Source organism: Echinops telfairi, unplaced genomic scaffold, assembly GCF_000313985.2.
Source record: "Echinops telfairi isolate 266 unplaced genomic scaffold, ASM31398v2 ScPeMD7_9;HRSCAF=40, whole genome shotgun sequence".
Taxonomy (NCBI): Eukaryota; Metazoa; Chordata; class Mammalia; order Afrosoricida; family Tenrecidae; genus Echinops; species Echinops telfairi.
Window position 1 is genome coordinate 7,560,083 of NW_022103906.1, and position 25,409 is coordinate 7,585,491.

At 37.3% G+C, this 25,409-nt stretch overlaps 1 protein-coding gene across 1 annotated transcript in view; it reads right to left on the minus strand.

The window, feature by feature from the left end:
• CSMD1 (CUB and Sushi multiple domains 1) overlaps positions 1-25,409 on the minus strand; it is a 2,262,799-nt gene that overhangs the window by 963,450 nt on the left and 1,273,940 nt on the right. The window contains exon 6 of the mRNA XM_045286696.1: positions 17,143-17,255. Within this exon, the coding sequence (XP_045142631.1) occupies positions 17,143-17,255 (113 nt within the window). The remainder of the gene's footprint in view (positions 1-17,142; positions 17,256-25,409) is intronic.

Below are 25,409 nucleotides of genomic sequence, written 5' to 3' on the forward strand. Positions count from 1 at the left end.
GTATTCTTTTTTTTTAATGCAGTAACTGGGAAGTTTGCTATTGGAAATCTGCTATATGTATCCAATTCTGAGATTAGAGCTTTCAATACAATATAGTCAAAAAAACACAAAACAATAAAATAAATGCATTTCTTTCCCCAAAAGATATTAAAGTAATTAACACAATATAGATCTGATTACCTATCCTAAAATGTAATGTAATGTCTTGTTATAATAGTCATTGAATTAAGTGGTAATAAAAATATAACAAATAAAGCATTTTAAACATATAGTATATTCTATTTATCAATTTCAATTATAGATTTTTTTAAATTAGTATTTTTATTAAAGTGTCATGCTTATTTTTATTTGTATAACAATGAACACATATTTAAAATAAGCATTTTCACTAATTGCAATACATCTTAGAAATATTTTTAAATGTTTTACTCTGGATAAAAATAAATTAATTAAATGAGACAAAAAAAAATTCAAATGTGATGTAGGAAAAAGATCAATTTTCATCCTTTAGTAATAAATGTTAAATTCAAAATACTTTATTTTGATAATTCTAAATAAAATATTGAGAGGGTACTTGAGATGATATAGGATAATGCTGAATGATTTCTAAACATGAAGAAGGTATCAATTAATATAGTCATAGATACATAACCAATTTTTGTGCCTTCTTTTCTTCTATCCCTAAATACAAGAGATAATATGAACAGCCTAGTTCCATTTTTTATGTTCTTATGTTCACATAAGAACAGATTTATTATTTGTTCATTTATCATATTATATACCGAGATAATCTATAAAATGTGATTGTCTCTGAGTGGTCAAAACCTACTAAAAGTTAGACTTTTGATTTTAAAAATAATACATGATAACTCTAACTTTTAAAGCATAGAAATTTACTTCTGTTAACTTGTCAAATAGTAAAATCAAACATTTGAACTCTGATGGTTTAATGCCCTGTCTAAGATTTGGTTAGATATTAACATTATGTGGAAAACTGAAAAAGGACAGATGTTAGTGCCTCAGCCCAACAAAATAATAATCTTTGTTTTTGTTGTTGCTGTTGGTTTTTATTGCATGTAAGGTGATCCTATTATTTAGTCACGCCAGAGAATCAGCGTTTTGTAAGCATTTTAACCTTCAGCCAATAAGAGTTAAAAATAAATATCTAATTCAGATAATTCAAAATATTCTTTACTCATTTACCTGGTACACACACACACACACACACACACACACACACACACACACACACGGGCTAGGAAAAAATTATTGTTACAAAATCATAGAAAGCTTTGTTGAACAGAAGTATCAAAACATGTAGCTAACCTTTGTCCACACATTTTCAACCTAGGTCTGTACAGTACTGAAGGCATTTTCATTTCTTAACACTTCCCCAAAAAACTCTGTACTCTTCCATGTACATGTCAGAGAGTCAGCAGGCACCCTCCAGGAACTCAAATTGTGTCTCTTCGCCATGTTCTTTGAGTTTGGTGAACAAACAAAAAATCGTTCTGAAGTAGCAAAATCAGGGCTGTAGGCTAGATGTTAGAAAATTTCCCAGCAAAATTCTAACCTGCAAAAAAATGAGCATTGTGATGGGGTAAAATAATTTCCTTAGCTCAATATTCCTGATTATTTTTTTCACTAATGCTTCTTTCAAATTTCTGCAAACTTCCTAAAATGCCCCATGATCAGCCCATGTCCTTCTGGAAAAACTGTCAAGATTATCACTTTAGAATGCCCAAGAAAATCACCTTCTCAGCAGGCCTCTCTGCCTTGAATGGGAATGGCTCAGGAGACACCCAGGGAAGCCCCAGCTTTGTTGTATTCGGTTGAAGGCCTCTTAAGGAGACTAAGACAAGGATCCGAGTATCTTATTATTGAAAGAATTGGTCTGCCACAATCCACTGATCGCAGATTAAACCCTTTTTGGTTTTGAATCAGTATGGGCATGTATGCAGTGGAGTCTAGTAGCAAGCCTTTTTGACTCACACACTTCTACTCCTGAAAATAAAGGGGAAATAAATTCATATTCTGCACCTACATTCAGAGTCACCACTCTAGCCTAGACTCTCGTGTGAATCTTGACAATAATTATAGAAATGGAGCACCAGAGAGAAATGTATAAAGCTCTTCAGACCAAGGTAGACAACTTTTGAGCATAAACGTGTTTTGAAAATACCGCGTGTCTTGTGTAAGGAAGGACTGCAGGAGTGCTGGGGAGTGAAATAAAGGCAAGATAATGATCTGAGGCTCTGCTGATGGGTGCCATGTGTGTCTCCCAATACATTGTGACCTTGTCCACAACAGAACAAAACTCTGTCCAGCAGTGTGCCATAATCGCAGTCATTGATCCCATTGTTATAGGTGCTGGGTCAATCCATCTCAGTGCTGGTCTTACTCCTTTCCCTCTATTTACAAAGCATGATGCCCTTCTCCAAGGATCAGACCCTCTAAATTTCATATCAAATGTACTTGAGAATGCCTATAATCAACATTCCAGCTGCACTTTTTCCAAAAAAGATATGTGCTCTCTCCTGGAAGTCCATTATATATTCAACAGTCTTCACCAACGCCATAATTCAAAGGAGCAATTCTTCTTCCATCTACTTTATTCATGGTCCAGGTTTTGAATACATGTGAGGTTATTGAAAACACCTTGTCTACAAAGTGTTTGCTTGTCGCTGCACCTTGTCTACAAAGTGATATCTTTTATTTATAATGCTTTAAAGAGATGGTTACAAGCAGATTTGCACAGTGCAATGTCGTTTGGTTTTCTGACCGCTGTTTCCATGTTTTGACTGTAGCTGCAAGAAAAATAAAAACTGGGCAAACCCTAATTTTCTTTGTTTATTTTGATGTTGCTTTTTTGTCCAGCTCTGAAGACTCTTGGTTTTATTTTTGTTGACAGTAGTATTTATGGAAGGCTATAGTCTTTGATCTTCATTTGTAAGTGCTTATAGCCAGCAAGGTTGTATCTTCTACATATCACAGATTGCTAATGATTATTCTTCTAATCATGATGCCAAGTTCTTCATGTGGTTATTCTGCTTAGCTTACAGACTGAAGAAGTATGGTAAAAAGATAAAATCCTGGAACTTTGCTTTTCTGATTTTAAAACACACAGTATTTTCTAGTTCTGTTAAAAAACTGCCTCTTGATCGATATACACTTTTCTTGTTAGGTGAGATCAAGTCACTTTGGACTCACAGCAAAACAAGTCATCACCAAGTGACTCAAGTCTTCTTTATTTTCAGGAAACAAGGTTGTGTCATCTGTATATTGCAAGTAGTTAATAAATTACTTTTTAAAAAAAACAAAAAACTTTCTACATAAGCACAATGAAATGTTATGTAATTACCAGTATTTGCAATGTTATCCATGATTTGTCCTGACATACATAGTCAACTGTCTTTGAATTCTTCTAATATTCTCTGCTTTCAGCCAAGATCCATCTGATATCAACAAAGATATACTTCATTTAAATACTTCTTCTGAATCTGGATTGAAATTCTGGCAGCTCCCTGTCTATATGCTTCTGTATCTGCTATTTAATGATCTTCAGAAAAATGTTATATGCATGTTATATTTATATTACTTAATTTAGAAGGTATACATTAGAGTAGGTCACTTTTCTTTGGAGGAGTACAAATATAGATCTCTTTCAGTTGGCTAACCAACAAGTTGTCTTTCAAATTTCTTAGCATAGACAAGTGAGCACCCTCAGCATTGCATAAGTTCCTTGAGATATTTCAGGTGACATTCCATCAATTCCTGGAATCTTGTTTCTCAATGCCTTCAGTGCAGCATGCACTTCTTCCTCAGTACGATAGGTTCTTCATTATATGTGACCTCCTGAAATGTTTGAACGCTGTACCAAATTCACTTTGGTGCACTGTTCTGTGCACTCATTTCATCTCTACGCTAGAAAACACTTACTTGTTGACTTGAGACACTCAAGTTCAGAACAGAATGAGGCCAAATGTCAACTAGCTAAGAATCACTTATAGAACTTTTCTCACTGAAAAACTGGTTATAGCAGTAGTTCTCAACCTTCCTCATGACACCACCCTTTCATACAGTTCCTCATGTTGTGGTGAACCCCCAACCATGAAATTATTTTCATTGCTACATTATAACTGTAATTTTGTTACTGTTATGAATCATAATGTAAATATCTGATAGGCAGGATATATTTTCATTGCTACAAATTGGACATAATTCAAGCATAGTGATTAATCACAAAACAATATGTAATTATATATTGTGAAATAGTTATGTGTTTTCTTAGGTGAACCCTATGAAAAACCCAAAGGGGTCACGACCCACAGATTGAGAACCGATTAGTTATAGCATAGTTAACCCCAACTCAAGATGACTCCATGATGTGTCAGCATAGAAATGTGCTACATGGGGTTTACAATGCAACTTTTCCAGAAAAGAGTATCAGGATTTTCTACTGAAGTGCCTTCATTTGGACTCTTGTTCTCTTGGGTAGCAAATGAGCCAGTCAACCATTGGTGTTCCCCAGGGACTTCTTTTTCACCTAAGCTTCATGATATTCTTATGAGCTCTATCTTAAATAGATATACATTTACATAAGAGACTTTTTCAAACTCACAACAGTCTTCCCATTTTAAATGCCAAATTCTTTCTTCTCTCTATCCAAATCTAACATTTTATGTGGTTCAATTTGTTCTGGCATTGAGTCATACTATGTTAATTCACTAAATCTGCAGTCAACCCTTCTATGGAGGCAATAAATAATGTGCTTTTTCTCTTCCAGATACTAATAACAATAATTTACAAATAGTATTTTATTGTGTACTTATAGCTATGATGCAAGGAATTAGGTGATATTGAAAGGCATAGGAACATTACAGGTGTTATGAGACTATAAATGGATGCATGATTGGTAACTGACTGTGGGGTTTAGAACAGTTTCTTCAAAGAAGAATTTAAGCAAACTGAGTGCTGCACCGAGACAGGTGGAATCAAAGTAAATGATGTGTTCAGTCCACAGAAAGTATTTTACATGACAGGAACATGGGAATTTTGGAATAAAATAAAATATCCGTTTGATGAAAAGTAAGACTAGAGACAAATCATTGAGAGTTCTGGTGTGTGCGCATGCCTGGTGTACGTAATTTGGGGCTAAAGCAATTCCTGAGCAGAGACATACCATTGTCACCCTTGAAACTGAAATATGATGGTTAAGTTGAAGCCCCCCAAAAGATATCTTGAAGTACCCCCCAAATGATATGTAGATATTTTGGGATATAGTTATTATCAACTCTATAGATGTAATCAATTCAGTTAGCAAAATCATATCAGAAGGATATATCTGTAGAGGTAGCAAAATAAATGGAAATGTCTTTCTTATTAAAAACATATACTTGAACAAGCTCTATTTTATGACTATTTTATGCTAGCAAATTTTTGTTGTTGTTGTTGCTTATTGGCAAGTCGATGCCAACTCTTGGTGATTGTACGTGTTCCAAGTAGGACGATTTCAATTGTTTTCTTTCTGCCTATTTCACTAGAGCATAATGGTGAGTTCAATAAAGCCTGCCTATTTCTACAGCACTTAATGCTCTGTGCAATAAATTCTAGTCACATATAGCTCTCATGAATATATTCAGGGATGATATTAAAGAATATATTTAGAAACTGGTATAGCCGGCACTAATCAATCAGAGCAGAAGCTGCCAGCTGCCCTATAGCTGGGGCAAGTCTGCAGCTGCATGCTGTTCCCGAGGACTCAATGGGGAGACACTGGGGTATTCTGTGAGAGGATCCAGAGCACATAGGACTGGGGCACTCATGGGGTTCTGCACAGTGGCTGTTTGTTATCTTACACAAATAGCGTTTACTCTTGAGCATCTTGGGGGTTAGGACTTTGACCTCCAGCACTGGTGGAAATCTGAATATAATTTACGATTGACATTGCACTACAAAAATTTAAACTGTGCAGGCCCGTTAAATATTGATCCCATTCCCCAAACCCAAGTTGTCACTGGTCATGTGGAGAGTAGTGTCACCCGGTGTTTGGAGAGAATTACTCTCAACACTTGCAATCGCCACCGTAGCAATAGGGGAAAAATCCACGCCTAAGTGGGTTCAGATCTGTTTTGTTCCTAGGGTCAGATATAACTCAATATTTTCACGCACAGTGTTGGTTACCAACTGATGGACAGGCTGCTCAAATCCACCTGAGGTGCCTCAGAATAGAGGTAAGCTACTGCTGAAAAGCCACAGCGATAGCCATCTATGGAGCCCAAAGCTTCTCTGACACACATGGGTCACCATTAATTAACTGAAATGGACATTATCACACTTTAAAAGTCTTTTCTATGACAGGCATATTAGCTGAATACTCTGAATACATGTCTGTTGAAAGCAAAGTGATTGTTAGTTTCAAAGTAAATTTCAAAAGCCTGCAGGGAAATGTTTTGCCCTTGTATCTCTGCCATATTACATTCCTCAGATTAGTAAACTGCTATGTCGTAGTCATAAATGAACTGCGATCTCTTGTGGAGGAAAACATACAACCTTTAAAATGAAAAGGTGGCAGTAGTCACAGTCTTGGAAGCCGGTAAAAACTAACAATTAGAATGCGCTTACAGAGAGACGGCCATCTCAGATGCTGCTTGGGAAGGGTGGTGGGAAAAAACGAGCGACTGAAAGCAAACATGAAGTAATCCCAAGCAACTGCAGGGAATCAGATTCTGCACGTGCGCAAAAATAAGCTTGTGCCCAATCTCTGATCATCGCTGTTTTCAATGGCTCCTGCTTCCCAATCCTCTTTCAAATAACATATGGATAAATGGTGGATGTTTCATTTATGTTTTGAGACATTCATATTATCATTTTTAAGGGGCATGAAGTTCTGGTGAACTAAGGCATCCAACAGAATAACAATTTCATTCTGCTATAGTTATTACATTAACAGACAGCTTCACTTAACCCAAGTTGTGTAACCTGACATAAAGAACAAGCAATGCTACTTGTGCGTTTCAAATCTTCCTGTGTTACGCACAGCTGTGATTGAGCTACAATGTCCCTACCGCCATCCTTGATAACGACTTTGGGTGAGCAATAACCTAACTACAGCTCACTGACCGAGCAGCTGCAGACAGTGGAAGAAAATGCCAGGCTTTGATCGTGACTTTGTGGATGTTAATGCGGACCACTGTGGTTGACAACCTCCTCATATGCACAAATGTATATCGTGGTACTTTAATTCCAATGGTCATTTATTCATTGAAAATGAATGTGATGACTAATCTAGGGGCTAGAGCCTTTATTTGTAACTTGGCATCCTCGACCCAGAAATTGCATGCAACTTCAGCTACAAGGGCTGAAGATGAGCATTTAACAAACAACCACTCCATCTTTGGTTGGCAGTTTTTCCTGGTTATACTGCCAGCAAGAGGGAGTGAACATGAAGAACGAATGAAGTTAAGAGGGGATACACTGAATGCTGGGATGAAAGTATGCCTTATATCACATAAATACAGATTACAGGAAGATTACCAAGGGAAAGATAACCCTCTGAAGCTTTTATATTCTTCAAGCATAAGAACTCAGCATCCACCTGCTGTTGCCATATCTTAGTGTGTTTTAAAGAGCTGAGATTTATTGGATTACTTTAGTAACTCGCAATTCTCTAACGTAATCATATTTCATTATTTAGATAAAGGTCTTAGTCTGATGGACGTATGTACAATTATTACATTGTGCCTTGTACCAATATCTCATCTAATTTTAAATAAATTAATAAATGAAAACATAGATTTAAATAAAAGGTCTGGAACAATCTTAAAAGTTCATTCGTCCCATTACTGTGCCTCTAGTTAAGATTTCAAATCTTTAATTTAGCCCTTCTACTGAATAATATTGCATACTTTTCTTAAGAAATGTATTCTCTTGTCTCAACATTAGTAGGAAATTACTTCTATTGTCTAGTCAAAATAATGATTAGTAAAATTTAAGTGCACTTCCTTTTCTTTGTCCTTTCCTTAGTAGACATGGAACATCTGTTCAGAACGCATTTTTATTTTATTGTATCTTTCTACGCTGAGACAGAAAAGAAAACGCCTTCCTCTTCTTCATGAAGACAAATAGGTGAGTTTAAGAAATAGGGTTGCCAACCGATACAATGCAACCTGTTGCAGTCAGAGAGAATTCCTTCACCAATTTATACTTAAACTAAAGGAGCACAGGAGTTACGGACACCTGGGAGCACAATCCCATTGAAACTCATCAGAGCTCAACCTCCACACATGAAGGCAGCAGGTGTCAGCCCTGGGCGCTGTCTCCTATTTCAAGTTTGTGCCCCGCCACCGAGAGATGTAGAGAGACTGTTGTAAAACCCAGCATGACCATTTATTAATTAACAATGAACGCCATAACTCATCAATGGAGTCAAATTGTACTTTATAGACTGGCGCTTTCAGCATAAAAACACAAATGGTGCATTCAAAATATAAATCAGGTGAATTTGTGGCCTCATTTCAAACTTCCCACAGCTTTCCCTTCATGTGCTGATAAAATCCAAATTATGTCCACTGGGCTTCCTACAAAGCATCTAGGATTTTCACCTGATATCACGCTCACTTTTCACATCTTTGCCTTTAAAGTTTGTGTGTGTGTGGTGTGTGTTGTGTGTGTGTGTGTGTGTGTGTGTGTGTGTGTGTGTGGTTCTTGCTCCTTATGGCCTTGACCTTTCTTTTCTGTTGACTTTGCTTCTTCCTGACAGCCACAAGGCAGGCAGATCGAGTTCAGCTATAACTTCCCAAAGGGCCTTGTCTGACCACCATCCTTAATAGTCCTCCAGGAATTATTATCTTCTTTAAGTTCTCTCTCAACAGTACATGAAGGACAACTGAAAATAGACCTTGTCTGTATCGAGGCTAGTTACTGGTACACAGGAAGCCTGCCACTAAAATGTGTCCACTGCACTAATTAACACTATATCAGTTGCTGGACGAAGCAGGTAACCAGGACATTGCTTATTGAGCCTGAAACACTGCCATCAAGTCCTGTATCAAACCATGGATCCTTCTCGCATCTAGCACGTTGATCACTGAACTCTGAAGAAGACTAGCTGTCATCTATACTTAGTCTCTTCCGTTGTCTAAGATTCTCCCACCACCACCACCACCACCACCACCACCACCACCACCACCACCACCAAGCACGCATGCCTAAGAAACACATTATTTCTTAAATATAGTAAGGCTTTACAGTTGATCATGGCTGAGGCTTGGAGTAAGGGACATTTAGAGTAAATTTACTTAGGTCAGCAAACTTAGTTTTCGTCTTTTGCCATTATCACCGTCTTGGGCCAGTCTTCAATCCCGAAGGCCAGCTTTTGGAATGCCCTGTTCAACAGGCACATATTTCTGGTTTCTTCCCCACCCCCACCCCCACCCTGACCTTCATCTTCCCCTCATATCCCTAAGCTGTATCTGTGAACTAGAAAGCAGAACTGCCTAGCAATACGTGCAATGAGATTGTTGGTGTCGATTTCCCCTTTTCTCTCACCTGTCAGTCATCTTGATTGCTCACACACCATCAAGCCCCCATCCTCAGCGATGGTGTAAAAAGTCTCCCCAGAGATCGCCCACTCCTTCTCCACCTTCCTTCTCCTCCCGCTAGTCTTCGTTTTTCATGCTGACATCGGACGATGCTACCTTTCGTTGTTTGAGTGCACTTTTGCATATCACAGGCAATGGGCGAACTCACGCTCTTCTCTTCAATCTTTTCCGTTCTAACTCTGGAGACTTTGTCCTCATTTTCAGACATTTTCTCCCTTAGGAAGCAGTCTCCAATAGCCTTTCTGCTCTTTCCTGCTTGTCTAGACGAGTTTTCTGATTCTATAGCATTTTGTGCATAAATTATTTCACCTCGTATTTAAATTGCTATCTTATAAGTTTACTTGTCTTGTTCAACAGACACCAAAAATAAGAATATGACTTCTCATGTTTTAGCTCCACACTTCTTAGCAGACTGCAGGGCACATTTTGGGGATTTCAGAAATGTACAGAATAAAATTTAACTTCAAAATAACTTGAAGAGGCTTATAATAAAGAGCAGAATGAGATAAATTATTAAAGATAGAAGCATACTCTGAACAATTGTTAAAATTTTCTGGGAAATGTATGAAAGTAATAAAATGTCCCAAGGGACTCATTAGACTTTTCAAACTATGTGAGAAAGGTAGACAGAGAAGGAGAAATATATTCCTACACTAAGATTACTGACCTGAGTTAAAGAGATGTCAAGCAATGCCATTCTAGGCACTATATTAGCTGCTTCACAGTGTCGTGTTTTGAATTGAAACATCTGTCTCTAGCAGACTGCTTTTCACTAGCATTCCCATTTTATCAAACCTGGAAATAAAGCTACCATGTGAAAACAAAAAACAAACAAACAAAAACAGGGCTGTAAATAAAATTCCTCAAGCCATCAGTTCATGGCTTGGTTTTGATTGCTTCTAATTCCCAACTTCTCTTAAACCATGAGATGGACACTGTGTTGGCAGAATAACGGCACGATTAACACTGCGGCCAGGAAGCTTTGCTGATCGGTCCCTTCAGTTTTAATGTGCCTGTGTCATTTAAAGAAAATCTGCAAGGGCAGTCATCGAACCGACTCGATAAGGCTAGTTCTTAGCTATGCTGCAAATCATGTATTTCTTTCCCTTCATTTTCCATGCGCTTTAAGTTAGTATGTACCACAATTTACCTTCTCTGCAACTCCTCCACCTTCCTGTTTCCCCTTTGTTCCTCTTGCTTTCATTTGAACATTCAACACTCTTTCTCCAGGGTATTCTTCTTTCCCACACACTCCTCACCCCTCACTAGTGAAACATATGTCTTTGAACTGTCTTCCATATTCTGCTTTGAAAAACTAATCTGAGAAGATACACAAAGCTGAATCTATATCGTCACAATCTTAAAGGGTTGTCCTTTTTAAAAAAATTAGGATTCCCATTTTTCAAGAAGGAATCACTGCACTCCAAAGAAATATGTTCTAAAAAATAGCTGCAATAACATAAAAAATCAGTTGTGAACAAAGTGTTAGAAAGGTTGCTTTTGGACACAGAGGGGAGCTTCTGTAATTTATAAGCTGTATAATGTTACCTACAACATGCTTCATCTCCCTTTCTTTCTGTGGCAGATAAGCTTCTTCAATTTGAACATTCACTCATGCTATGAAACAGTGTAGGGATTTTTCTTAGGTATGTTTTTTCCTGGTAATGCTTAAGTGAAATTCTGAGCCTCTTCCTTTAGAAGGAGATTGTTCTGACCAAAAGACACTTAAAAAAATAGTAGAGTACAATACAATCACAGTAAAAAAATATATATTGATACACACCCATCTAATTACTAGTTTTGCACATTATTGAACTTGATATATATGGACCATATAATGCTTTTTAAATAAAAATATGTACATAGATCTATTCCACTATCATAATATATACATTTATTTACATATATACATACTGAGATAGTTAAGGTTTATTGTGCCAACCTAGCTGATAAACACATGTGGGACTAATTGAAGGGCAGAGAGCTAACTGGCTGGTGAGCCTTGCCTTTCGTGTCTCGGGTCGCTTGCTTTCTGATGGTCAGACCAGGATACTGCTGCCTTAGCCAGTTCCCTGCTTCAGCTGGCAAGGCTCACTTCCTACAAGACATTCCTAAAGAAAATCCACGTGGACCCACCACAATGCAATCCTGGGAGCTGGAACAGCCATGAAGAGACCCCTGCCAGTGCTGAGATACTTACACGCTCACTGACCCGGCTTTCCTCCTGCATTCAGCGTCATTGTGTGTGTTTTGTGAGATTGAGGAGGACTTAGTGGATTGGTGTCAGACATATGGGCTAATGCTGCATTTATGGGCTTGGATTGCCCTGGGTTGGGATGCTTTCTTAATGTACACTTATACTTTATATAAAACTCTCTTTTGTACACATATGCGTTTCTGTGGATTCATTTCCCTAGTTTACCTAGACTAACACACATGACTGTATTTAGATCTTTATCAATGTCCTTTGCCTCCCAGTTCTTTCCTCTTGTCAAGTACTCCCTCAATACAAGAACACTTTGTTCTACTAACCCGGCACTCTGTGATGCTCACCTTCTCTGACACATTCGCTGAAGACCCAAAACAAAACAAATCAAATTGGTGTGAATGAGGGAGAGGGCCGACTGGAGACCCAAAGTCCATCAGCAGTCAACATATGTACAGATGTGATTGACACAGTGGATATGTGAATGGGTTGTGAAAGAGCTGTATGAGCCCAGAGTAAAGTGATTTTTTTTTAAATGGACCATGTAATATGTGTCTTTTTGTTTCTGGTTTCTTCATTCCCTCAATATTATAGAGAGATTAACCGATAGGGTTTCATGTAGAACTGGTTTGTCCTTTTTCATTTTTGTTTAGTTTTATATTGTATGACTATATATACTTTTCTTATTTGTTCTACTCTTTATGGAAATCCTCATGATTTCAGGGTTCAGATATTAGAAATAAAGCACCTATGGAAATTAATTGTACATTTTTTATTGCAGATATGTACAAGAATGTATTTCTGAAAGTATAGGCACAGAGTGGAATTGTTGGAGTCTATGAAGGTTTGGTGTCTCTTGTTGGTGCTGATGGTTAGCTTGCTTGGCTGTTGACTGAAAGTTTGAGTCTAACCAAGGCACCTTAAAAGAAAGACCTGGCAATTGACCTCCAGAGAGTCAGTCATCCACATTCCTAGGGAGATCGTTCTATTCTAACACATGTGGGGTCTCTGAGTCAGAATCAATTGGTTTGATGGGGATAAGTAAGCTGGTTTAATAGTAAAACATTTTTCCAAAGTAGTCATACCAATTTGATTTTCCATCAGCATTGTAAGAGAATATTCTGCTCATTTTTGGGTCCTGTATCTCTCTTCAATTTTAGAATGTCAGGATGTTTCCTGTTCGTTTTTGAGGATATTCTGCTCACTTTTGAGTCCATATGTCTCAAAGTTTAGAATGTCAAGATGTCCATTCTAGTTCCTTTGGGTTAGGAAGCCAGTATGGTCGCAGGCAACTTACTAATAAATAATGCATGCTCAGACAATTCAGTGCCATTTACAAAGCACTTGCTAGATTACACAATGCATAGATATCTACAATTACTCAGAAAAGTAGATATTATGATTCATATTTTATAGAGCAGGACAGTAGAGAGGATGTTGACTAATTGTAAGTATTTAATGACAAAATCAAGTCCACGATTGAGCAGCTTGGAACATGTAGATGAGCTTGTTTGACAAAATACTAAGTACGTTGGTACTTTTAGCCGATGGCACTCATTAGCACTTCACAAGATTCAGTGTATATTGATGGAAAGTTTGAGCAAAGGATTAAAATTTATTTAAGTTCTCCTTTTATTCTGTAGTGCTTTAATAAGTAGTAGCTTAGAACTTGTGAATGAAGCTCTGGTGGCCTGGTGGTTATACAATGGTCTGCTAACTGAAAAGTGAGCAGTGTGAAACCAGCAGCCACTCTGTGGTAAAACGACACGGGACTTGCTACACCTGCAAACAGTCCAGAAACTCACAGGAGCAGTTCTATGCTCTCCTATGGGGCACTGTGAGTTGACATCAACGCAATGACAGTGAGGTTTTGTATTTTTCAGAAGTTATGAGGTTATATACTTCACTCATTAATTTTGATTGGAAAAATATTTTGTGTCCATATCTATTAAACACCTTCACTTTAGAGAAAAGAGTAAATTAAGTTTAATGTTATAAATGCAGTGTAATAACCCTTTCTAAAGGTTTTACACTAGCTTTGCAGAATAATATTTATGCAGTCCTGTGAAGAATATAAACAATCGATTTCTTTCATTTCTTAAACAAACATGAATTTCACCTCCTCAGTGCTAGATAAGGTATGTTACCATTTTCAGAACTTCTAAAGGGAAAGCCAAAAAAGTGCCTTGATTAAGAATGAGGTCCTTTGCCAAGGGTTCTGAGTGGTGCAAACACCCTAAGCTCCAAAACCATTGACTTGCTTCCAACTCGCAGTGACCCTCGATCGGATTTCCCAGAATCAATTTTAGCAAAAGCAGACAGCCTCATCTGTCTCCCTCAGAGTGACCGATTAGCTTGAATCCCCAACCTTGCAGTACACAGTCCAGTGCTTATTCTACAGCTCCAATAGGGCTAGTTGATGCCACAGATCATGTAGGCACCAAGGAACAAGAAATGCATAAAGTTGACCCAAATTTAAATTAATGTGAAAATCTGAAAACGAAGCATTCAGTGATCCAAAGTATATTTTCAATAATGTTAAAAAATCAATTTATATACAAGCCTTCATTATAAATTTAAAAAATAATAAATAGCTATTCAAAATATAAACTAAAACCAAACTAATTATTTGTGTAAATAAAAGTTCTAAACCCATATTCAGGTTTTCCTTTGATTTATGTGATGGGTGTTCTCTCTATATAATTTTATTGGGAGTACTTTCATTCAAAATGATTTATCAGTGAAAGAAATCAATGGGAATTTCATTTTAGGAAAGTTTTATTTTTATAAATAGACAGACAAATATGTAAAATGGGGTTTCAACACTTAAACAGCTATTTGGTAGTAAAGAGTCTCTCCAAGTTCAAGAATAATATATATGTGTGTGCATACAAATTCAAGTTGTAGACTTCAAACATGTCTAGATGATGGATTGTGCTAACACATATTAAGTTTAATTAATGATTGAAGCATCCTATAAAGTAAGGTCTGAATTTTCAGCTGATTTCAAGAAACAAAATGTCACACGTAAACCAATAACTCAATGAGAGCTCAAGAAATGTAGCCGTTATTGCAAATATGTCAAGTAGCTTTTATTGAATTTGTACTGTTTTCTGCAAAGGCAACTTAAAAGTGCATCTATTTTTGGAATAGCTATCATAGAGCAATTTTATTGTCAGTGAATGGTACTACTACTCTGGGCACAGCTTGACGGAAGAGTGAAAAATCAGAGAAGAAAGTGCAAGATTCAGATACTGAAGAATTTGGAGATGAAAGTGACAAACATTAAAAGAAGAAGAGCATTTTGCAATAGCAATTCATTATATAAAAGCATCAGGCTTAAAAGCATGTATGCTTTGTTTGGCGGTGTCATAAAAATTTTATCCAAACACCAGACTCTCGGAAAACAAAGCAGTATTTGTCATTGAGTGAAACCACCGGAGTGTTGCCTTAGTAGTGTGGACACCACAATGGTTTTCATGTGAATTACAAATAATTTCAATATAATTTTACACAAACTAACACTGATGAGATTTTCATATTCTTAAGAATGATGGCTAATAATAAATATGACTGCAGTAATATTTAAAATGCAGGGAGCATAGGCATTTGTGTGTGTGTTTTTCAAAATATTTTCCTCCTCTGAATAATAGGAGACTCTTGCACAAGGCCAGAATATTAGAAAGGAAAAATATCATAAGTAAGTATGATTTGGTGAACATGTCATAAAGTTTCCTTCCTACTATTAGAGTTTCCATTATTGTTCTGAAGTGTTTTTCTGCAGTTTTCCACTTTGGTAATAGTGTTGGTAAAAACAATCATTGATTTGTTTTGTTTTTAATCCTGTTAAGTTTAAAAAAATGCAATATAAATTGGGGCTTGCTAATATTAAATCTAGGACAAATAAAGGAGAAGCTTTAAATGATTGCTACGCATACTTAGTATGACAAAAATATTCATTTGCTTCAGAATTAATCATCTTGAGGCCTCCTACTGCAAAGAGATAGATGTTTGCCAGTTTACTAATGATCAGTGGAAGAGGGGCCTTAGGCACATCCTGAATGATTGCTCCATCTCCTCTTTGATGATGATAGTAGGACTGTCCTAGATGAACTAGACATTATCACAGAATCAATGAAATCGGTACTATGTTGCTTCCAATCACTGGTGATTGACCTGCCCTCTAGAAACAGAAAACAAATTAGGGCAATTCCTTCCTGCATGAGTTTTATAATGGTTCTTTTCTATGTTCAAATGCTGTCTCACCAGCCTGATAGCTCTCCATTTGGTCAGGTTGCTTCTTAAAAGCATGATATCTAGAATTGCCTCCCCTCTTGCACATATAGTGTTCCTACACATGGCATTAGCTATGATATGCCTGTTAGATGAAGCCTCAATACAAAATAAAAAGAAAAAAGACAGTTTCAATTATACATCACCTTATTTTTAAATTTAATGTGAAAATCGGCCTCAAGGATTTCTGAATGCTCTTACTTACTTTTAAATAATATTTATTTCTCCTTCTAAAGAGATTTACTGATATTTAAGTAACTAAATCAGGTATGTGTTGTGATCACAATTTAGGACTAAAAGTGAAATGTTAATGTGGTAGTTGGATGATATTATGTCCACTGGAGGAACCAAACCTGTCAATCAAGTGATAGCCTGATGACACCTCCTGGCTGTCATGAGCCTTTTGTCTAAGAACAAGACGGAGCTCTGCCTACCTCCATGGCTCCATGGGGGCTGCCTTAGCTGCGAAGCATCCTGCCAGGTTTCAGCTGATCTTGGGCCCAAACAACTCTGCACCTACTCACCTGTGGTCTTTCTGCTTCACTTTTCTGCATCACTGACCTGCAAGTCCATGAGTCTGAAGTGGGGCTGATAGATTAGCATGGGACTGGGTTGAGTTGGACTGGGTTGGGATGCCTTCTTGATATAATTACCGCTGGATATCAATCTGTTTGTTACACATAGACGAGCACCGCTGGATTTGTTTCTCTAGTCAACCCAGCCTAACACAGTTAAACTTCTGAATTTCCATGCAACCGATATTCTATACCATTTTTAGTTAAGTACAGAAATAAAATGGTAAAGAAATTTATAATAAAGTTAACACATATTTATTGGTGAAAACCCAGCAAAGTTCTAGGTAAACCTGAAGATTGACTGTGTATTGTCCAGTAATTAAATTTTATTAATAAGTTGTTAGTTGCTGCCAGTTCATATGAGATAGAAGGTATTTAAAATTTTTAATCTTTTGTTCCATTTGTAACAAGAGAATCTTACAAGTTTAGGACTCAATGTGTTTTCTTATCAATATGCCGTTCTTACCTTGAAACTGAGCATTGAATCCTTTGCGTCGATGGTTACTGTCAGATGTGAAATGGAGTCGTAACCAGTTCTTGCTACTGATAACAGGAGAAGGAAGGTTCATGCCAGTCAGCCTGGAAAAGAGAGAGCAAAAATCTCCCTTGTAAACCAACAGAGCAAAAGTGCTATATCCAACTTAATATTGGACCTTTTTTTGTCAGATGTTTAAAGCACAGGTCACTGATTACTTAGCATTTAAGGCTTAAAATTATTCAAGTATTTCTTTCCACAAAGGATAAATGCCAAGTATATCCATAGCAGAATGAATCCTTTCAGGACAGCTGCCATTGGGGTTTCTCTTTACCAGTGAAAGATGCATGTGAAGGCATGCTTTGATCTCTTGATTTTCATGAAAACTTCCACTTAATACAAATTCATAATCAACCATAAAAAAGAAATATTTAGGCAAAGGATAAAATTATATCTTTGGAGAGTTGAGCTGATAGTAATTCTGGGTAACTTATTAACTTGTGAGACGTCTTCAAATGGGCTCTTGCTTAGTTTTCCTACGTATAATTTGCATAGAAACATGCTTACATTGCAGACTCCACATATAGACATTTCCTGTCAAGATAAAGAGGAGGCATATGCGTGAAATTTATGAAAAGTGCTATCAGAGAGATTTGAAATACGATATAGCTATGTTTTAGTAAAGTAGTACATTAAACACAATTGAGTCTTTGCAAACATAATCAATTCTGGATTTTCTGTGGTTTAAAATTTCAGTACACTTTATCATGGGTGGTTTAGCTGGCAGAAATGCTCAGCTAATTCAGTTTTTACTATGGTGGATGAAAAAGGCGTCTTGATGTTGCAATGGTTACAGCACTTGGCTGCCGGCGGAAATGTTCATTGTTCAACTGCACCAGCTACCCCCTTGGATGAATAAACAATTGCAACCTTGAAAAATCCTAGGACAGTTTTACTCTATCTACAGGGTCACAGTGAATCCCAATTGAATCAACAGCAGAGATTTTGTGCTGAATGAGAGAAAGCTTCTGGCCCACGCAGTTTGTAATTGATGAATAAACTAAAAAACTAATGGTGTGAACCCAACCAGAAGCTCGTAGAAGGAAAGTGTGGCACACTGCTTCTTTCTTTAAGATTACAGTCAAGGGAACCCTACTGAACAGCTCAACCCAGGCATCACTCTGTGTTGGGAGCAGTGGACAGCTCCACCACTAAGCACACACACACACATGTGAATTGAACAGTCAGCATAACTATTACACATAAAAGCGACTTTGCTCACTCTTCAGTTTGAGTCAGTGGTAACAACTGCATGGGATTTGAGCATCTTCAGGAATAGGTTATGGGCTGGATCCACCTTTTACTAGCTGTGGCACCATTGTCAGACTGTCTTTTCTGAAATCTACTTTACCAATACTTCTGGACAAGAAAAGATCACTTACAGTGTTTAAAGAGGACACACACACACACACACACACACACACACACACACACACACACTGTTACATCAAAATGTACTGCTAAAAATTATAGAAACTCTTTTAATACAAAATTTTCAAAATGTGAAGTTATTGCTTCTCAACATATTTTTAATGTATATATAATGTTGAAAGTGGTCTTCCCATCTCTTTAACCTTCCCGGTAACCTCTAAAGAACTCTGCCTTCCAGTGACTCAAATTGTGTTTCTTGTCACTGTTCCTTGTGTGCAGGGGAGGAGAAAGAAAACAAACAAGAAAACACCTGAAGGAGCAAGACCAGGGCTGTAGGAGGAATGGGCAAAGTTTCTCAATGAATTTCTCCTGATACAGCCTTGCTGCCCTCAAAAAATGAGCAGATATATTGTTGTGATGGGGAAAAAGAAATCTTGGCACAATTTTCCTTGGCTTTTCCTTACTAATATAGTTATTAACTTTCTTAAAGCTGCTTCACCATAAGCCCCCATTCTCATCCTGATGCCCACTATCATATCCCCCCAAACAATTTCCATAACCTGATGAGCTGGCCCCTCTACCTTGAATATAACTGGCCAAACGGGTCCCCTCTGAAGTCTCAGCTTTGCTTGCACCTTTTGTTAAGGCCCTCTAATGAATATCCCTAAGATAATTTGTCTCTATCCATCCTCTGAGCGCAGGAAAATAATTTTCAATTTTATTCAGATTGAACCTGTACGTATATGAGCTGGAACTTTCGTAGCAATGCCTTTTTATGTGTGTGTGTGCCACGTTCTATAGCTAATGATATTTTAATGGTTATCTATATGTGGTTACACAATTTCTAAAAATTGTGTGTTGGATGAAGGTTGGCAGAACAAATCAAGCTAAACATTTGTTTCACGTCATTTGTTTCAATCCCCACTGAAATAGTTAACGTTTATTGTGTCAACCTGGCCAATGAACATATATGAGATTAATTGAAGGGCAGAGAGATAAATGGCTCAGCAAACCTTGCCTTTTTTGTCTCTTGCTCTTTGATCACCAGAGCAATGTGCAGCTGCCTTGCTTGTTCTGTGTCTCAGTTTGAAAGCTACACTACCTGTGGGGCAACTAATCCGTGGACTTTGTCGCTGTAATTTGAGGTTCCTTCAAGACCTGCTTCACCACATTATTGGAATACACATCTCTTGAACTGGGGACTGTCGGACCCTGTCATCTGGCTGACTGTTGGTGACCTCCCTTACTGTTTGCGGCCTGTGGCAGGATAGCCTGAATTGCCCTACAGAGGACTACCCAGTGGCCCTCAAGTCTTGAAGGACTGCCAGTATCTCACAGCTGTCTCAAGGGAGTGAGTTGCACTGAGTCATTTGTACTGTTTTATAGATTAATTAACTGCTTATTTCTTATGTTATATATATTATTTATGTTATATATTATGTTATATATTATGTTATATATATTATTTCATATATATGTAATTATTAGCATTCCGGTTTGTTTCTCTAGAGCACCCTGCCTAACATAACCACAGTATAGCGGCTTATACCCCACTCCCTCCCTGTGTTTCCCTTTATGGTCCTTCTTGTATCCCTAATCCTTTTACATCTTAAATTTTGGCCTTGGGCATGTGTTTGCCATTTCATCTCAAAAGATGGATTATTGAAAGTAGTTCTCCCTACTGTTATGGTACACCCTATAGAGCAGTACACCAAACCCACTGTCATACAGTTGATTCCAACTCAGATTGACACTAAATAAGGTTGCTCAACTGACTGTCACAGGGGCTCCTTATTCACCCTGTGTTGTTGTTAGGTGGCTTGAAGGCAGTTCTGACTCATAGTGAACTATGCACAATGGAAGGCCCGGCCCTGTGCCACCCTCATAATAGTTGTTGTTTTTGAGCTCATTGTTGCAGTCACACATTGATGGTCTTCGTGTTGTCATTGCCTTTCTAGTTTACTAGGAATGGTGTCCACCACCACCCCTACCCTCCCAGGGACTGGTCTCTCCTGGTAACTTGTATAAAGTATGAGATGAAGTCTTACCCTTCTTTCTTCTAAGGAATGTCCTAACTCTTCAAAGACAGATTTGTTTGCTCTTTTTGAGAGCATGTAGACCTGCCTATAGATTTTGACTATAAATTGAGCTAAGTGGTAAATTCAGTTAGAGGCCTGATGATGTTTAAAGGTATTGGGAGTCTCACCAGTCTCTATCCAAACAGTTAGCCTGTTCTATTTTTTAAAAATAATTTTGAGGTTTCATTCACATTTTTCACCCACTAAATATTCAGGATCTATTAATGTTATCCTTTATAGAGTGTTAAGCAGTGGTAACTGGGCACCCTCATTTCTTCTGGCTTTAGGATCATGGAAGCAAAGGTTGGCATTATCTCTCAGTCCATTTGACTAATTATATCTGTGCTTTTTTTTTCTTTACTCTTCTTTGCTCCGATGGGGAATGCCCAATAGTTGCATCTTCGATAGATGCTCACACGATTTTAAGTCCCTCATCACAACTAACCAAAGTAAACTATAGAATATTATTTTTGTGGACTCTGTTAGGTGAATTTGACTTCAATGTTTCCCTCATGGTGTTTGATAATGTCTAAGAAGTTTTCATAGTTTTGTTCCCCAAATTCTCTATTATATTCATAGACATATTTGTGTTACAAGTCACCACATGAGGAGAAATATCCTCTATCTGATCTATGCATATATTAGTGGACATTGTCCCATTTTCCCTGTATCTGTTCAGGTTGCAGATCTATCTACAGTAAATGAATTATTTTGTATTTCAGTTGCCATATCTATTTTCAAAACAAAGCCTATCATAGGGTACACTTGAAGAATTTTAAAAATATCATGGAATGACAGAAGAGCAAACACATGTCTTGGAAGAAGTACAGCCTGAATGCTCCTCAGACGCAAGGATGGTGAGATTTCATTTGACATACTTTGAGCATGGTATTAGGAGAGACCAGCCACTGGAAAGGGACATAAACTAGAGGGGCAGCAAAAAGAGGAAGACCCTGAATGAACTGGATTGATACAGTGGCTGAAATTATAGGCTCAAACTCAGCAATAATGAGGAGGATGGTATAGGCCTTGCCAGCACTTCAATCTTTCTTACATAGGGTTGCTAAGAATAAGAACCAGAATGATGACACCTAAGAACAATAACAACAACAACAACAACAACAACAGTGGTTATAAGGTACTAAGTAAACATCTTTTAAAGAGAAAAGGAGAAATAATGGCAGATAACCTTTTCTTGTTATTTATTCACAATATATGTATATATCGACAATTTTCTATGTTAACCACAGAACGATGGTGAGAACAAGTGATTGGTGCTGACTTGAAGAATATGACTTTAAAAACAGGGGAATGAATGACACTTAAAAGCAGACAGTGGTGGAAAGGCTTCCTAAGAGAAGGTTTGACAAGTTTCATTTCTGGGGAGTTGCAAATAAGGTCAGAAGCCTTCAGTGAGGTTATTGAACTATATGACTAATGGAAATTCTCACTTTTTATGAATGTCAAATGAAGCTGTTTAAACTGCTGGAAAAAGAATTTCTTTCAAAGGGCTCCACAAGGTGTCTCCTCCTCCTTGCTGTAAAAATAATTTAGGTTATGGAACACTTAAAGTTAAGACACCCTCCTGTGAGTGACAATAAAACAGGTCAAGTTTGCTTTAAATTCTCCAAGTAGCATAATCATGAATGTTAGGCTTCTATTTATAATATATGCATGACTTATTTTCTCACTTATCCTAACCTCATTTTGCCTCACTTTGCTTATAGGGATCATCAGAGGGTTGAGCAAGTATCTGTGCTAACTTTACAGCCCTGTTTCTGTGACTCATGTAATTTACTTACATAACTTGAAAAATATAGTCAAATTACCTTGGTAATTTTCTAAAACACCTTTGTAAATGCTAAGGGCTTTTGAAATAGCTTTGTTTGAGTATTTCTCTGACATTGAGTCAGACTTCTTCCATCTTAGGAATCGTCATGTAAATCTCTGGGGATTCCTATAGTTAAACCTTTCAAATTATGTTGACAAAGAAACTGGAAAGCATTAATAGTATCAAGAAAGCTTTAAAATTTTCCAACTTCCTTAAATTCTTCAGTAAACTAGACTAAACAAATTAATGAGCTTATTACCTTGCGAATAAGGAGCCTTTGTGATAAATTGGATAATCCCTTAGCTGATAAGTAAATGGGCAGTGATTTGCACCCAGCAACCACTCAGTGGGTGAAAGATGTGGCAATGTGCTCTCCGAAAGATGCATGGCTTTGGTCACCATACAGGGGAGGTCCATAGAAGGTCATCCCGAAGCTTTGTGATCTTTCCCTGGAGTTTTGTGGAAAAGTTACCCAGATGGCTCCTAGTATGATGTTCCACTTATGCCTGTTTTGTATAAATTAAACTATTTTGATCAGATAATGAGTTCTAGACATGTTATAGTTCTAGTTGAATAGTATTTATTATGTCAGTGAAGTTTACATTTTTATTAATATTTTATAAATTTGTACTAGCATCCCAGGCTAGCATTGAAGACATTGAGGAGAATTGCAATGGGAGTAAAATAAAGTTCTTCTCCTAGAAGAACATGAAAAACAATGGATGGAAGAGCTATGTAAGTATGTGTGTGTGTATATCTGTCTAGATAAACTTATAGAGAAGTCTACATGAAATTTTAAATAAATATGACAGACAGGTAAAGAAAACCTAAGTCCTCACAACAAGACTAATAGGTAAGGTAACATCATGATGAATGGAGAAAGGAATGCAATTGTTAAAGATTCCATCTTGCTTGATCCAAAATCAACGCTCCCCGAAGCAGATGTGAGAGCAAACCAAGACTTGCATTTGGGCACCTTTGCTGCATAAACCTCTCTGAAGTGTTGAGAAGCAAGGAGGTGTCCCTTTGATGACTAAGAGGAGCCTGACCCAAGCCATGGTACTTTCAATCGCTTCAGATGCATGTGAAAGTTGGACATTGAATAAAAAATCTGAAGCAGAATCCACGCATTTAAATTAAGATTGTTGAAGGTACCAGACTACCAAAAGAACAAACAAATCTGTCTTGGGAGGTAAACCACCAGCTTTGTCTCTCATTCATTGAACATGTTGTCAGGAGAGACCAAAGGAAAAGGACATTGTGCTTGGCGAAATAGAGCGGCAGTAAAAAGAAGACCCTCAACATGACGGTTTGACACAGCGACTGCAACGATGGGCTCAAACATAAGAACAATTGTGAGTGCAGGACTCGGTAGGTAGCATGTCATCCTGTTATAGATAGGGTCACTGTGAGTTGGAACTGACTGACAAGCACCTAACAACACACCAATAAGCAAATGTTTACATACGTATCTATGTAGCTACACATACAGATCCTTGGAGAGTTATGTGCCAATGTTTCAAGAAATTTAATCCGAAAATTTTATGTACAAATATAACCCAGTAGCAAAACGAAATGAAATGAAACAAAAACCAATAGCACAGTTAGCTCAAAGTATGTTACAGAATGTACATTTAATTAAAACTAACACTATCTACACTTTCTTCTTTCACTTGGTGTAGTACACATTGCTTAATTCTCACATAACCAGAATGAAGTTTCTTTCCTTTTCCTTAGCCTCAATTTTTCTCTTTATGAAAGGAAGACATTTAAAAAGAGTGGTGACTTAGTCATTTGTAGCCCCATGGCAGACAATGAGGATATAATTAAAGTCTGCTGATTTTGTTTCAATGGCTCCTGACAAGGACAACATAGCAATCTGCACTCTTCATTTGATGGCACTTAGTATGCACGTCATCATTTGTCCAAGATCACTCTTCTCTAAGATTTCAGGTTCTACTTGAAAGTAGAAACCAACTCACGGTGACCCCCTATATTCAGGTGGGATATACTCAAGGTCATATTTTTGTTCTCGTGGACTTCTTTTAATTTTTTCAACTTCAACCTGAACTTACATATGAGCAATCGAGAGTCTCTTCCACAGAGAAACTCTGGCCTTGTTTTGGCTACTGATATTGAACTTTTGCATTATCTCTGTACACAGATGTGGCTAATTTGATCCCCATACATTCCATATGGTGGGATCTATGTGGACAGCCTCCCTTTATGTTGATGTCAAAAGGTAGCTGCAATGAATTTGCTGGTCTTGCAACATTCTATCATACAATCTCCAACTTAATTTCTATCAAGGCCATATTTTCCAACTACTATTCTTGCGTCTTTGTTTCAAATTTGCCAATTCCAATTTCCAGATATTACCAATGCAACTTGATTGTACATTGATCAATTTCATACTGGAAAAATCAGAATAATTTAATTTATTCAACACAACATTGAATAGTAATTGATATGCAAATTTGAATAATAATTATATCAGGAGAGTTACTTTGTAGACTTAAATATATTAATCTATAATCTATAATATTTTCTTCAAGATATTGAATTTTTTATGATGAATGTCATGCCATTCCTCATGAATTTTCCATTCCTGTCATAGTAAACCATATGATTGGCAGATTCAAAGTGGGCCATTCCAGTGCATTTAAGCTCACTAATGGCTAGGACATTGATCTTTATGCACTACATTTCACTTGACAGCTTCCAATTTTCCTCAATTCATATGTTATACAGTCCATGTTCTGAATGTTCTGCTTATAAATGATTGTTTTTAGTGGTGCTTTCAAACCGCGCCGCCCCCCCCAACCCGCTCATTTTGTGCCATCCCTCCTCTGCAGGTGAATGTTTCAAAAACTTTGTTCCATCCACATCATTAAGATCAACTCTATTTTGAGGCCATA